The sequence below is a fragment of the Lepidochelys olivacea genome, assembly GCF_965140295.1.
Source record: "Lepidochelys olivacea isolate rLepOli2 genome assembly, chromosome: 1".
Taxonomy (NCBI): domain Eukaryota; kingdom Metazoa; phylum Chordata; order Testudines; family Cheloniidae; genus Lepidochelys; species Lepidochelys olivacea.
The window spans coordinates 124,753,430-124,765,661 of record NC_140411.1 but is presented as its reverse complement, the minus strand read 5'-3'; the positions used below and the strand labels follow the sequence as shown (position 1 = coordinate 124,765,661).

The 12,232-nt window shown below is 39.3% G+C and overlaps 1 protein-coding gene across 4 annotated transcripts in view; it reads right to left on the bottom strand.

Moving 5' to 3' along the window:
• Positions 1–4,636: 4,636 nt before the first annotated feature.
• NIPA1 (NIPA magnesium transporter 1) overlaps positions 4,637–12,232 on the bottom strand; it is a 31,630-nt gene continuing 24,034 nt past the window's right edge. For all 4 annotated transcript variants that reach the window (XM_084623613.1, XM_084623614.1, XM_084623611.1 and 1 more), the window contains one exon: positions 4,637–10,800. In XM_084623613.1, coding sequence (XP_084479739.1) covers positions 10,289–10,800 — 512 coding nt within the window. In that variant the 3' untranslated portion in view covers positions 4,637–10,288. The remainder of the gene's footprint in view (positions 10,801–12,232) is intronic.

The following is a 12,232-nucleotide window of genomic DNA, read 5'->3' as shown; positions in this document are numbered from 1 at the left end:
ATACTCTGACTAGTTGAGCCTCTTTCTCAACCTGACACAAAAGTGATACACCCAACTTTAACAGCTCATAGCCTTAGGACCCAGGGGTTGGGGTGTTTTTGGACAAGACTACAATATTCCTCCTGAGATGCTCTAAAATTTAAACTGCAGGACAGCCTTTGTGTAAGAGGACAGTCCAAAACTACAAGTGACAGTGTGCGTATGGAGAAAGCATAGTGGCATGGTTGTTACCTTTTCAGAGGGGGTTAGATTCTGTTTAGCCTCTGTGCCTTGCAGCCAGTATTGTCTTTCCAACCTCTTTCAAAGGTCAACTTGGCTCCTTATTGCTCTTCTTTGTAAATGGTTGCATCTGGCTTGCTTTTTTATTTTTCAAACAACAGATAGTCTTTTTCTCTCTGAGGTAGCTTACTGTATTTCCTCACCCAGTGACTTCTCATTGAATTCAATCTTAACATTAGTAGACAAAAATGCCCCCTCCCTGTACCAGACATTATAATAGCATACTGAGGATTCAAGGGATGTTTTTAAATTCTAGGCCTATTTTACTCCCCATTGCATTTTATCGTGTGGATACAAGATTAAAACGAGTGTAAAAATCCTAACATTAAATGCACACACTTGTAAAAACTTTTGCCCAAGTAAGCAAATATGTAAAGATCTGAATTGTTGTGTAACTTTGTGCCTCAACAGCCTTGGGTCCAGTGCAAAAATGAATTAAAGAAAAAAATAAAATATACTGTGCAAAATGGTGCAGTGTGAAACAGAGATGTGTATAAATGCATTACATCTGAGAAAGCTCAGTGTTTTAAGTGTTAAAGAAAGTATTTTGGAGAATGTTGGATCCTAAAACTGATTGAGCTAGCCTAATCTTGGACACATCTTTCTTTGACTCTCAATCAACACAGCAGAGAAACTGAGTAAACATAGGGAAATAAGTTCAAAACCAGAAGTTGCATCCCCATCCTCAAAAATGTATGATTTAAAACTTTCCATAATTTATTAGAGCAAAGGTTTGCAATTCTTGTTCATTATCACTTCCTTTGGAAATACTGAATATATTTTAAAAATTAAATAGTAATACAATAGTAAAATCAGTATCACGTAAGACTGATTGATTAAATGCATACAATGTACTTAGCACTAGACTTCAGCTCTACAGGTGCCCTTTATAGTAACCTGTTTCTCCTATGCCCCAAAAAAATACAAGCCAAAAAAAAAAAACCAGCCTTTTAACAAACCTCTAGGAACATTATTAAAGGGAACAGTGAATAATCACACGTAAAATATTAAATAGATTAAGTATTATAATTTCTTCAAGAAACTTTGAGGTTTTAGCTGCTCCTTTTGTTTATGTAATCTTGATTGCTGCCTCTGTCCAAAAAATAAATTTAACCTTGTTTCAGACAAAAACATGAAAGTTGAGCCTACCCCATGTTTTATCATAAATCATTATGTCAAAGCTCAAGACTATGCTCTGTAACATGAAGGGTTCACAGTATCTCTGAATAATTCATAGCAGGTTTAGTTACATAACGTTTCAACCACATTTCAGAAATACTAGCTGCCACATGGAGTGAATCCCAAATGTCAGGATGATGGTGACCCAACTAATCTATTCCATTTTTGCAGTGTAACTTCTCATTTAGACCCAGTCAGGAAAGCAATTCAAGTGTCTCATTGAATTTCACATTGAAGGTCTGCAGGGGCAGACTCCTTTGCAGGACTGGGGCCAAAATCCTTATGAATTCTGGACTAGATTCTCTGGCCTATTCTGGTCCCTTTGCACATCTCAGGTGGTGCAAAGCAGGTAAAAGCTGCTCACATCTCTACAGCTAGGTACTCTCCTTATGCTGAGAGTCCCAAGCACACAGTCATATTAGCTGTTTCATAAGCCATACTTCCTACTCCAAGAGAACCCGGGGAAGGGCTTGTACTGTGGTGGGGAGAGGCAAGGGCAGATATCCCCAGGTGGTGCATAGTCTCTTGGGTGACTGTTACCAGCTGAAAGAGTTTTAAAACATCTCGTAAAATATTCTAAATTCAATAAGGGCTGTAGCTGGCAAAAAATGAAACTTGGAATCAGGGAGCCTGAGGAGGCTCCCTGATAGGCCTCCCTCTACTGCACTTAGTAAACAGAGCACAGCAAAGAATCTGGGTTTCTGAGTTCACTAAGACAATAATACTGTAGTATGTCTTACCCAGGTTATTTGACATGTTACCAAGTTACTGATTATCTTTACTAATATCAACAGAACAGAGTAAATTATCTTGCTGTCTCTATAATCTTTTAACTTCTTGCTAACATTCACATCCTATTTTATTTCTGTCAATATGTACATTTTATTTCCATTTGTATATCATAATGTTGCTATTCAGCGAAGAGTTAAAGGGACATGGTAAGGTTGACAGCCTCAAAATTCTCAAGCAGAAAGTGCAAGAGATAAAAGCAGGATGAATATACACTTACAAATGTCGTTGCCTCACCCAGAGCAGGAACTCCACTTTAAGATTGTTGTAGCTCTCATTTTGGAATGTTTTTGGTAAGAGGAGTTGACTGTCAAATTTTTGGGCTTTTTAACTCTGGCCCCCTCTAAACCTTGTAGATAGAAATCCTAGGAACTTGCTAACCTGAGGTAATTCGCCTCCAGTGCAACTCTGCTGTCACACCCCAAAACCGCCTCCCTCAGGGAGTCCCCTGGGAAGGCAGATCAGCATTGTATGTTGCTAATGCTGTTGCTAGCATCGCAAAGCATTTTAGGGAGGGTCAAAGGTGTGTGAGTGGGGAATGAAAGAGTCCTTTGCAGGAGTACAAGAGGCTGAGAGAGGAGGAGAAAAAACCAGAGGACAGGTTAACTCAACACTGCAGCTAGCAAGCTCAGTGCGAAGATAAGATGCTAACTCCAGCCAGCTCAAGGCCACAGCACACATCTGATTCTCAGCTGCCAGCCAAGAAAGAGGGGGGCCCAGAATCCACAGACCAATCATGAGAAAGGAAGATTCAACTGAACAGACACAGACCTGTAGAGCCAGCCCATAACAAGTGAGACAAGCAAAGGCCAGCACAGAGGAAAACAAAGTCTAGCCAGTGTGTTTTGGAGAAAGTCGAGGAGACCACAGAAAGCTGGTTTGGACTGGCACAAAGAGCACCAGGAACAGAGGTCGTGGAATAGAACACCCCCAAAGGAGCCCAGGACTTAAAACCCTCCTGAAAGGTGGAGCAATTTGGAGAGCACAGCAGATCCTTGGACGGCCTGGGCCCAGGACAACACTCCCGTCCACCTCCCCCCCTGCCTTCTTCTGACGTTACACTCAGACTTGGCCAGTCTGGGTCGTGCATGTGAGAATATGAAAGTGGGTTAGGGCTTAGGGCATGAACTCTTTCTTTCTTCCCCTGAGTGACGTGGGAGTGTTCCCAACACTCTCTGCTGTTATTTTATTATTTTATTAATAAAGCTTTAAAATTTAGACACTTGGTGTGCCTCATCATCTCCTCCCCAAAAAGATCCTGTAGCCCCAGACAGATTGGTAACGAAAATCTGTCCTTCTAGTGATAGCAAGCATGAAAGCAAAACTAATGTAGACAGGACACAGCTGGTTTTAACACAGTGCTACATAAAATAAGTGCCCTCCGTTTCTATATTAAAGCTTCCACTAATGGTGCACTGGTGGAGCTGCTTCAGTGGAGAATTACAGGTCTGAATTTTCCTAATATCAACATCCCTAAAGTACATATCATCCATCTTATTTCCTATTCAAAAGGTTCAGTGATCATGCATGTGGGAAGAGAAGTGTCAGCCTGTATAATTTTTTAGACTTTACATCTGATCACATTTGAATTATGACTGCCACCTTTGAATATATAATAGAGCCTGGGTGCACAGTCAAGAGTATTGACACTAATTGTTATTCACTACCCACAAAATATCATCTTTGACAGACACCTTTTTCCTTTTTAAAATTAATCCAACTCTGATTTGCAGTAGCAATGGCGTAACCCCTTCAACACAGGTAAAGAAGCTAACACAACAACATTAATCATTCCTGCTCATAAATCCTGCACTCAGAAAGACACACTTGATACTCACTTTTGTTAGCCTACACTATCAGACATGATAGTATAATGGTGACTCCCAAAATGTTGCCAATTTCACTACAGCACTGGGTCCAACTGAAGGCAGAATTTGATGGTCAGCCTGCATAATTTTCCAAGTGGTTTCTACTCTCACTTGCTGACACTCATTCAGCAATGGGGTTAGAGGTGTACCCTGCTAAACAACTAGCTACAATATAGAAATGTATGGCCAGAGTAAGTAAAGGACTTCAAGCCCTGACAGGTATTTATATCTTAAGAAAAATGCTCAGTTAATCTGTAAACAAACTACAGTGGTATTAACATATTAAAGCCTTGACCCCTTGTCGTCAGTGTGCTTAATTCAATCATTCACATGACTCTTCTTCTATATATGTACATCTACCACTATTCAAGGCAAGACTCTGAGTTTTGTGGATGAACAAACAAAATAATTTTGGTTCATGCATCAGGATTAGGTCCTGTGGTGGCCAAGCGTGTGTGAAACAGAATATTTTCTTTATGATAAAAAGCAGAGCAGGAAAAAGTCACAAACAAGCATTGAGCTAGAAATAAGTTATTTATTTTAAAATGTTACAGATTAATAAATAGGTTAGTTATCAGAAACCTTAATAAATAGCCTTTTATAATTTACACAAGGCAAATACAACATGCCTATATCTATTTTTAAAAATCAAAGATAGTAAGCTAAACTTGTAAGCCATTAACAAATCTATATACACATTATTCGGAAGCTAAAATAGTCCATTTTCATTTTACCTGTAGTAACTATATTGCAGTAGTATTTAAGTAACCAAACCTCTGACACTGTATATTTGTTCCCATCCATTTTTTCCACATTCCATTAAAATTAATTTAAACACACACAGGGGTGGGGGGGGGGGGAGGAGGAGGAGGAAAAGAATCCCCTCATTTAAAAAATAGTTCAGGATTATCCCTTCTGTGTAACATTTTTTTCTCCGCAAAGTGCAAACCACCTGAACAGAAAAAATAAAAACTTATAATTCTTTAAAAACATTTCCCCCCAAAGTATTCTGGACTTTCCATTTCCTAATTTTCACCCTTTGCAATCTTTCAGTTTCAACACTGCTGTATGAAATACTTTGGCACTAAGAGTTCTGGAGCTCCTAACATTATTAGTGCAAATGCTACGTGCACTAACATGTTCTGCAGCACTTAAACCCCATATTCCCTGGCCCCAAAGAGTTAATTATAAAGGCTAATCTCCTTGAAGGCAGGAAGTTAAGTATAATTAGATATAAATTTGTTTCAATAATAAACTTCAGCAGTTCTGTAGATTACAGTATCTAAGGACAGTATGGGAAGTATTACAATGTCCTATGTTTAAGTAAGAAGGTGAGAGTGGTACATTTCACCTTTCAGTGCATTGCAGTTTGAGGTCCCTGTATTTATTTTCTTTAAATCCTTCTTGTAATAAAAAAGCCTCTTATTTTAAAATAAAAAGTGAAAGTAAAGCTTAGAGCTTCCATTATTTTAACAAACAAAATCCAGTGCTTTCACTGTCAGTGCTAGTTACTTCAGAAAAATACATATACAGTCAGTCTAAACCAAAATTATTATTAGGAAGCATCACTTGTCATAGTGTATATAATATTCTTATTCATGTTAGTTTCAGGTGACTAATGAATAGGCTTTATTTGCACATACAGTATCCTGGATAATTAGTACAAGAGCTATCTTCTTTAGACAGTTTGCTTTTTATACACAGATATTTAGGAAAAAACATTTTTTGGTTGTATCAAAAACGGTTCTATTCTTCTGTTGGATGTTTGGGGGATTTATGTGGGTAACACCTACTAATGATAATGGGGCCTACACATGTCAATCCTCCATACTTTGAATGGCTAATAGATCTCAAAAATCTATCTTCAACAGATTAAGAGCACTGTATATGTAAATATGTCTGATAAATTTAACAGAAGCCACAGACACTAAGAAACTCCTTTCACTGTGGAAATAAATATATTTTAATGAATCCCATCAATATTATCAGTCCACTTTACAACACTTTTTAGGTATATCCTCTGTCATTTCTGCTTTGGAATCAGAATTTAAGTAATCTGGCTCTTGGCTATCGATATAAATAATTTATGAAGCAACGTGAAAAGAGTGGGCCCAGTAGCAGGAAGACCAAAGCTCAGGAGACAATTATTTTCTCCCTGAGACGATGGAACTCAGAAGTATTATTCAAAGGTGCTCCCTTGCCTTGGGGGAGGAAGAGAGAAGAGTTGACAGTTCCCTTCAACAGTGCAATTTTTTTTAAACCAGAGAAGCAACATGAAAAGACATAGAAAAGGTAAGAGGTCTGGGATAAGGGGAAGGGGAGAAAGAATGCCATCAACAGTGACAATACACACGTCAATATAGTTTTAAAATTAGAATTGAGCCAGATCCAGTTAGAGACAGAAAATAAAAAGAACACCATTATTTGCTGAACGAAGAGTAGCAAAAATAATTTTTTTCATTATTTATCATTCATGATGTAAAAGGCTATAGGTATAAATGATGTGCAAGGCCACTTGAAAAGCTTTTCTCTATATGTGCTGGCTTTTGGTATCTCCACTTCAAGAAGTTCAGAACATGGATGAGGAGGAGCTGGGGAGAAGAGGAGAATTCCTGCAGAAGTTTATCAGCTCCAAGGATAGGAAGACCAAAGAATACAGCTGTTATTTCAGTCTTCCCCTGCATAGAGACTGCTTATCACAACTTGGTTTTAAGATGTGGAAAGAGGTTGCTTTGGGACAGGGTAATCTTGTTGGTTTGGGATTGTATAATTTTGGTTTGGGATTGTATAATTTTAAAATTTGCATAAGCACCTAGCATATGAGGATAGGCACCTTTTTAATAAATAAAAACTTAAATAAGCAAACATACTTGGCCAAATAAGGACTGTATGAGATATGAGAGTCATTTTCACTTTGAACTGAGAAAGAATTTGGATAAATTTGCAGAGATTAATGGCTAGCATACCAAACCAATGTGCAACCCTTAAACCCTGAATTTATGCTTTGAAAAAATGGCTTGACTACTTTTGAGAACAGCTATCATTTGAAGAAGTGAATTACAAGTCTACTTGTCTATTTTTATTTACTTAGGATCCAGTTTTCAAACAGACAAAAGGGAACTACCACCATTTACAAAGTCACCCTTTAGAGTAATCAAGATATTTTCTTCCAATCAATACTATGTAAAAAAAGAACTCAGCCAAACCTTATTTAAAATTCAACACCTGATTCCCTCATCTAGAAAAATCCTGCCTAGAAAGAGTGACATACCCCTGTATAAAAGTGTTTTTAAAATGCACAAAAATTTCCTTTTGTTTGCTAGTTCTTTTCTCCCTTCTCCTGGCCTAATATCATAAGATATGTTTCCATCATTTCTCAAGTCTAAATCATAACAGCTGAGATTTTTGGATGTAAGATGCTGTCTGTCCTTTCCTCCATGTATCAAATTATTTGATTTGATAACCCCAGTATTGTCAAACCTGTATGTTCACAAACTATGTCAGGCCTCCAAAAACCATGACACTGGCTTAAAAATAATACATTTGGGGTTCTTTTTATTTGCCTTCAGGTTTTTGAACCTTTAGTGTTCCCTGGGGTTGCATTTTCATGATTTTCTCGGTAACTATGAGAGCTAGCAACTGACTTTTCTTTTAAATCAAAAGCCAAGTGTCTCAAGTAGTCACATGACTCCAGTGAGCTGGGGTTTTAAAACAAAACACCAATTACTGAGTTAGCAACACCTCTAAATAACCAAGGTTTGCATTACCTACAGCTAGCCCACAAACTTAGCTATGGGATACTGTTCTTGACCTCTTGTTATACACCAGGGGTCGGCAACCGGTGGCATGCAAGCTGATTTTTACTGGCACACTGCTGCTAGCCGGGGTCCCGGCCGCCGGCCCCACTCAGCCTGCTGCCTGCCTGGGTGAACGGAACCCCAGGTCAGCAGCGGGCTGAGTGGGGCCAGCGGCCAGAACCCCAGACTGGCAGCAAGTGAGCTGCTGCCAGTCTGGAGTTTTATCTGCCATCCTGCTCAGCCCGCTGATGGTCTAGGGTTCCAGCCACCGGCCCCTTGCCAGCCAGGGTCCTGGCCATCGGCCCCGCTCAGCCTGCTGCCAGCCTAGGATACCAGCCGCTGGCTTTGCTCACCTCACTGCTGGTCTAGGGTTCCAGCCGCCCAGCCCCCTGCCAGCTGGGGTCCTGGCCACCGGCCCTGCTCAGCCCACTGCCAGTCTGGGGTTCTGTCGCGGGCCCCTGTAAATGTAAAATTTATTACTGGCATGAGAAACCTTAAATTAATGAAGACTTGGCACACCACTTCTCAAAGGTTGCCGACCCCTGTTATAGACTGACATCTGTAACCTTCTCAAATGGTGTCTGGTGACCCCCCCTTTTGTCTCATGAGAGATTCTGGACTGCCAGGTGTTCAGTAGTTATATGCTACACAAATCTACTTTTATCTCCAAATTTAAAACAAAAGAATTTCTCTCTCACTTATTTTCAAGCCTTTGGTACACTCTTCCAATGACATTATGTATATAATGATCACTGATTACATTATACTATGAAAATTATTTTCACTCCAAGGACAAGATCAATACATCCTTCTGTGAATATCAGTAATTTCTCCTATTTTTTGACACATTCATATACTGTAATCCAGTCATCCAAACCAATTGTACCATGGCTTGGGCCACTTGCACAAGCCTTTAAAATACTGCTGCGGAACTACAACGCAGCTGTGAAATACTGGATCTGAATGCATGTGTACTGGGTTACTCAACTCCACCTTTCTAAAGGCCATAATCTTACCCATCCTTCTGAGTTAATGAAGAAATCTCACACCTGTACTTCTCACAAAAATTTTACTCATAACAGTGCCGGTTCACAGCCTGATTTCATAATCAGCAATCTAATGACACACAAATCCATTTACTCATTATCCTGTTCTGAAGAACAATTTTGTCAATTAGCTACTTTATTAAATAGTTTCCTATATTCTGTTGTATAACTGGATTCTACATATACTGGATTGCTGTAAGTAGACCCCTTATCAGTTACTTCTCATTATGATTATAGATGTTCGCAGAAGCCACCAAAGCATCTCAGTATTGACTTCAGGCTTGGAAACCTTTCCAAAAATATTCTGACCTTTCTGTCTGCTTTACATGCTTATAATTTGAATACAGCCAAATATTACAGACAACAAAACTGGATTATTCTAACCTGTTACAAGGTCGCAGAAACAAACACATTCAAATTAAGTGGTATTTTTAGATTACAAAGGCACTGGATAACCCACCATGTATACAGGAAGACTGTGCATCACGTCCTTCACCCTCTTCCTGTCCATGAACCATTAAAAGCTCTTGGATGAATGCTGTATGTCTTAATGCACTTAAAAGAGTTATGAATAAAATGTATACCTGTAATCTGGATGCTAGTTTCAGCTGGATCTGTGAGCTAGTTTCAGTTGGTAAGTAAGTAGTGCAAGCTTTTAAGGGTTAGATGCACTACTCTATACCAATGACTTAATTTAGAACTCCCCGCCTCCCCCAGTGCATTCACCTGTGTCAGTCCAAATTGCGGAGGCAGTTACTGTACAAAGGACAAACCTGTAGTCCACAATTCAAATCAACATTTTTTTCACAATTCACAGCCTGGACTGTGAACACATTGCTGTTTTAAGGAAATTAACAGAATTGTTCCATTTGCTTACAATTTTTTTTTTAAAGGGCATACACCATTCATGAAAGGTGGTGGACTGAGTGCATTAGAAACTGATGATGTCTATCCACAGAATGAGTACATCACAGGCAGTCTAATGTAAAGATTTCCTATACCGGCCTGCCAGAATGTCATCAAACCTTTTCTGGATAGACCACCTTTTAGGGGCAAGGAGATACATCAGTCTCTATGCTGATTCATTCCTTAGCCTTTCTGCTGAGACAGTCAGCAATGATATTAGTTAATGTCAACTTATTATGGTGATTTTGGGTATGTGGACAACTGTCCATTAAAACTGGATGGAGGCCACCAATTCATTTCACACAAGCTACCACTCTCTCAGAGGGTAACAACTGCCAATCTCAATCATACCGGAATCAGTTACCTAGAAATGGAAGGCTCTGTATCATTCCCTGAGCCATTCCAGTTCCCCTCAAATATGATTTTAATCTGTCTTCATATTAGGTTTATTCAAATCCCCAATATTGAAGCTGAACTCCTTGAAGACTTGTATAAGAACAATTCCAATGGATACAGTGGTGAATCCACAAGCCATCCCCAAGAAATCTACCACTCCCACGTTACTCCACTCCCTAAAAAGGATGGCTGAGGCCAGCAGGACTAAAGTGGTGAACACGACGTAGTAGATGGCACCAAACACAGATGAGTCAAAACATTCCAGTGCCTTATTGATATACTTGAACTGAATGATGATGCTACATCCTAACACTGCCAGAAGAACCAAACAGAGATACAAGGCTCTTTGACTTGATGGATTATTGTAAAAGATATCTTGAGCAGCCAGCCCAATGCCTTTTGTGCTGGGCACAGTGAAACTGCCCAACAGTGAGCAAATACTGATGTAAACCATGATATTAGTAGGTCCATGAGCTGGCGCTATCCAGAAGATAAGCAGGAGAAGCATGAGAAGTACTGTGCAGAGGTAGCCCACAAACACTGAAAAAACAAAGAAAAAAATGGTAATGGCTTGTTAATGGCCAGGTAGAAACATTTGCCCTAGGATAATTTATTAGAAATATTTAAAGGCTCAGTCGTGAACCCCTGAACATGGTAACATATAAGGATATGTACACAAAGCTGAGGATCTCCTATCAAATAAAGAACAAAAGCCTTTGAAATTGGTTAGATCAATGTACAACTATGACAGTTGCTGCTCTTACCCTCTTTGTGCAAGTCAAATAATAATGTATGAATACCAACTGTTTCACACTGTCACTGGATTTAAAGTTTTTTTTAAAGTTGACATTATATTCCTATTAAAGTCCCCTATGAAGAATGGTTGTGATATAACCACATTCATCACTATGACCAAAGTACCTAAGCACATACTTAAGTCTCATTAAAGTCAATGGGATGAACAGGACACACTTCAATAGTTAATTTTGGTCTGGTTGGACTATTAAACATGCAACAATATTTCCTTTACTAACACTTTTAGGTACAGTTTAGGTTTGAGTTTCAGTGAAACTGAAAATATTAAATAGTTCCTGTCAAGGTTCCTCCCCCACTCTGAACTCTAGGGTACAGATGTGGGGACCTGCATGAAAAAACCTCCTAAGCTTATCTTTACCAGCTTAGGTCAAAACTTCCCCAAGGTACAAAATATTCCCCCCGTTGTCCTTGGACTGGCCGCTACCACCACCAAACTAATACTGGTTACTGGGGAAGAGCTGTTTGGACGCGTCCTTCCCCCCAAAATACTTCCCAAAACCTTGCACCCCACTTCCTGGACAAGGTTTAGTAAAAAAGCCTCACCAATTTGCCTAGGTGACTACAGACCCAGACCCTTGGATCTTAAGAACAATGAACAATCCTCCCAACACTTGCACCCCCCCCTTTCCTGGGAAATGTTGGATAAAAAGCCTCACCAATTTGCATAGGTGACCACAGACCCAAACCCTTGGATCTGAGAACAATGAAAAAGCATTCAGTTTTTTACAAGAAGACTTTTAATAAAAAATAGAAGTAAACAGAAATAAAGAAATCCCCCCTGTAAAATCAGGATGGTAGATATCTTACAGGGTAATTAGATTCAAAACATAGAGAATCCCTCTAGGCAAAACCTTAAGTTACAAAAAAGATACACAGACAGAAATAGTTATTCTATTCAGCACAATTCTTTTCTCAGCCATTTAAAGAAATCATAATCTAACACATACCTAGCTAGATTACTTACTAAAAGTTCTAAGACTCCATTCCTGGTCTATCCCCGGCAAAGACAACTACAGACAGACACAGACCCTTTGTTTCTCTCCCTCCTCCCAGCTTTTGAAAGTATCTTGTCTCCTCATTGGTCATTTTGGTCAGGTGCCAGCGAGGTTACCTTTAGCTTCTTAACCATTTACAGGTGAGAGGAGCTTTCCCCTGG